At 39.2% G+C, this 1,141-nt stretch overlaps 1 protein-coding gene across 1 annotated transcript; it reads right to left on the bottom strand.

Moving 5' to 3' along the window:
* Positions 1-466: 466 nt before the first annotated feature.
* Positions 467-931, bottom strand: LOC132601743 (protein MAIN-LIKE 1-like). The gene has a single exon (XM_060314809.1). It carries the CDS (start codon positions 929-931, stop codon positions 467-469), a length of 465 nt encoding a protein of 154 aa, XP_060170792.1.
* Between the last annotated feature and the right edge of the window lie 210 nt (positions 932-1,141).

The raw sequence follows: 1,141 nt of genomic DNA, 5'->3' as shown, positions 1-1,141 counted from the left end.
CATCCTAACTTCTCGGCCACGCCGACACCACTCGAGGAGTCCATTAATGATGGCCTCTGAATAAGGCTGCCACACAAACTATGATAGAAAGAACATAAAATTACATGATAATAAAAGACACAAACTATTATATCAAAACACCAATAACAAACATAATTATGATAAAATACCTTACCATTTGTTAGGTTGTCCAATACATCCCTACATATGGCTAGCACATCACGTGTCTCATTTTCACCGACTCTACGATGAGTCCACTTCCGTGCAAGAGCCATGTGTGACTGAAGAGCCGTGTGTGGTGGTTGCATCAGTATAAGTCACTCCCAAGCCCAGACCTATATTATTTTTTTTTAAAACATATCAAAATAATATGTAATGCTACATCTATTTTCGTGGATGATTCTAATAATTATACTAGAATAAATGACTTGAATTTAAACCTATTGTAATTTTAAAAGTCACGTACCTACAATAAGGAAACGAATCCACAAACATCGCTGGCTTTGCGCATTGAAGTACGGCATAGAGAAGTATACAAGTATGACAATGCAGCTGCTCCCCAAGCTTGTGTACCCATTGCGTTAAGGTCACGCATGTCAAGAAAATAGTCTAAATTAAGCAAGTCACCGGACTTATCCGAAAATATCATGCCGCCACACAGCCATAGCAAGTACAACCTGACCTTCTTTTGCACATCAATTTCTATGGTCTGATCTGTAATGGCATCTAAGCTGTTCATATATTCAACTAATTTATTTACTTTCAGCCTACTGACACCGTCAAAACAATTCTCAACAAGTGCCCAACCAGTAAGCTTGCGGATCAACTGTTGCCACCTCACAAGGTGTATATTTCGGGCATCAGCTTGAATCAAGGGGTCACCATCTACGACCATGCGAAACATGAGCTCAATATCTTGTAATGTGATCATCGCTTTACATGTACGCAAATGAAAGGTGTGCGACTCAGGGCGTCATCTCTCTATTAGTGCAGTGATGACTCCCCAATCATATGGGATAAATCCTACCTCTACTACTTGATGAGCCGTGAAATTACGGGATATTCGATGCTAATTCCTTAAGCTTTTGTGACTCTTTAAGCACTTTTGTTGTTACTTTTTGTGTTTTTATGTTGTTCTGTA

The sequence above is a fragment of the Lycium barbarum genome, chromosome 7, assembly GCF_019175385.1.
Source record: "Lycium barbarum isolate Lr01 chromosome 7, ASM1917538v2, whole genome shotgun sequence".
NCBI classification, from domain to species: domain Eukaryota; kingdom Viridiplantae; phylum Streptophyta; class Magnoliopsida; order Solanales; family Solanaceae; genus Lycium; species Lycium barbarum.
The sequence above is the reverse complement of the archived record's forward strand: the minus strand, read 5'-3'. Positions and strand labels throughout refer to the sequence as shown.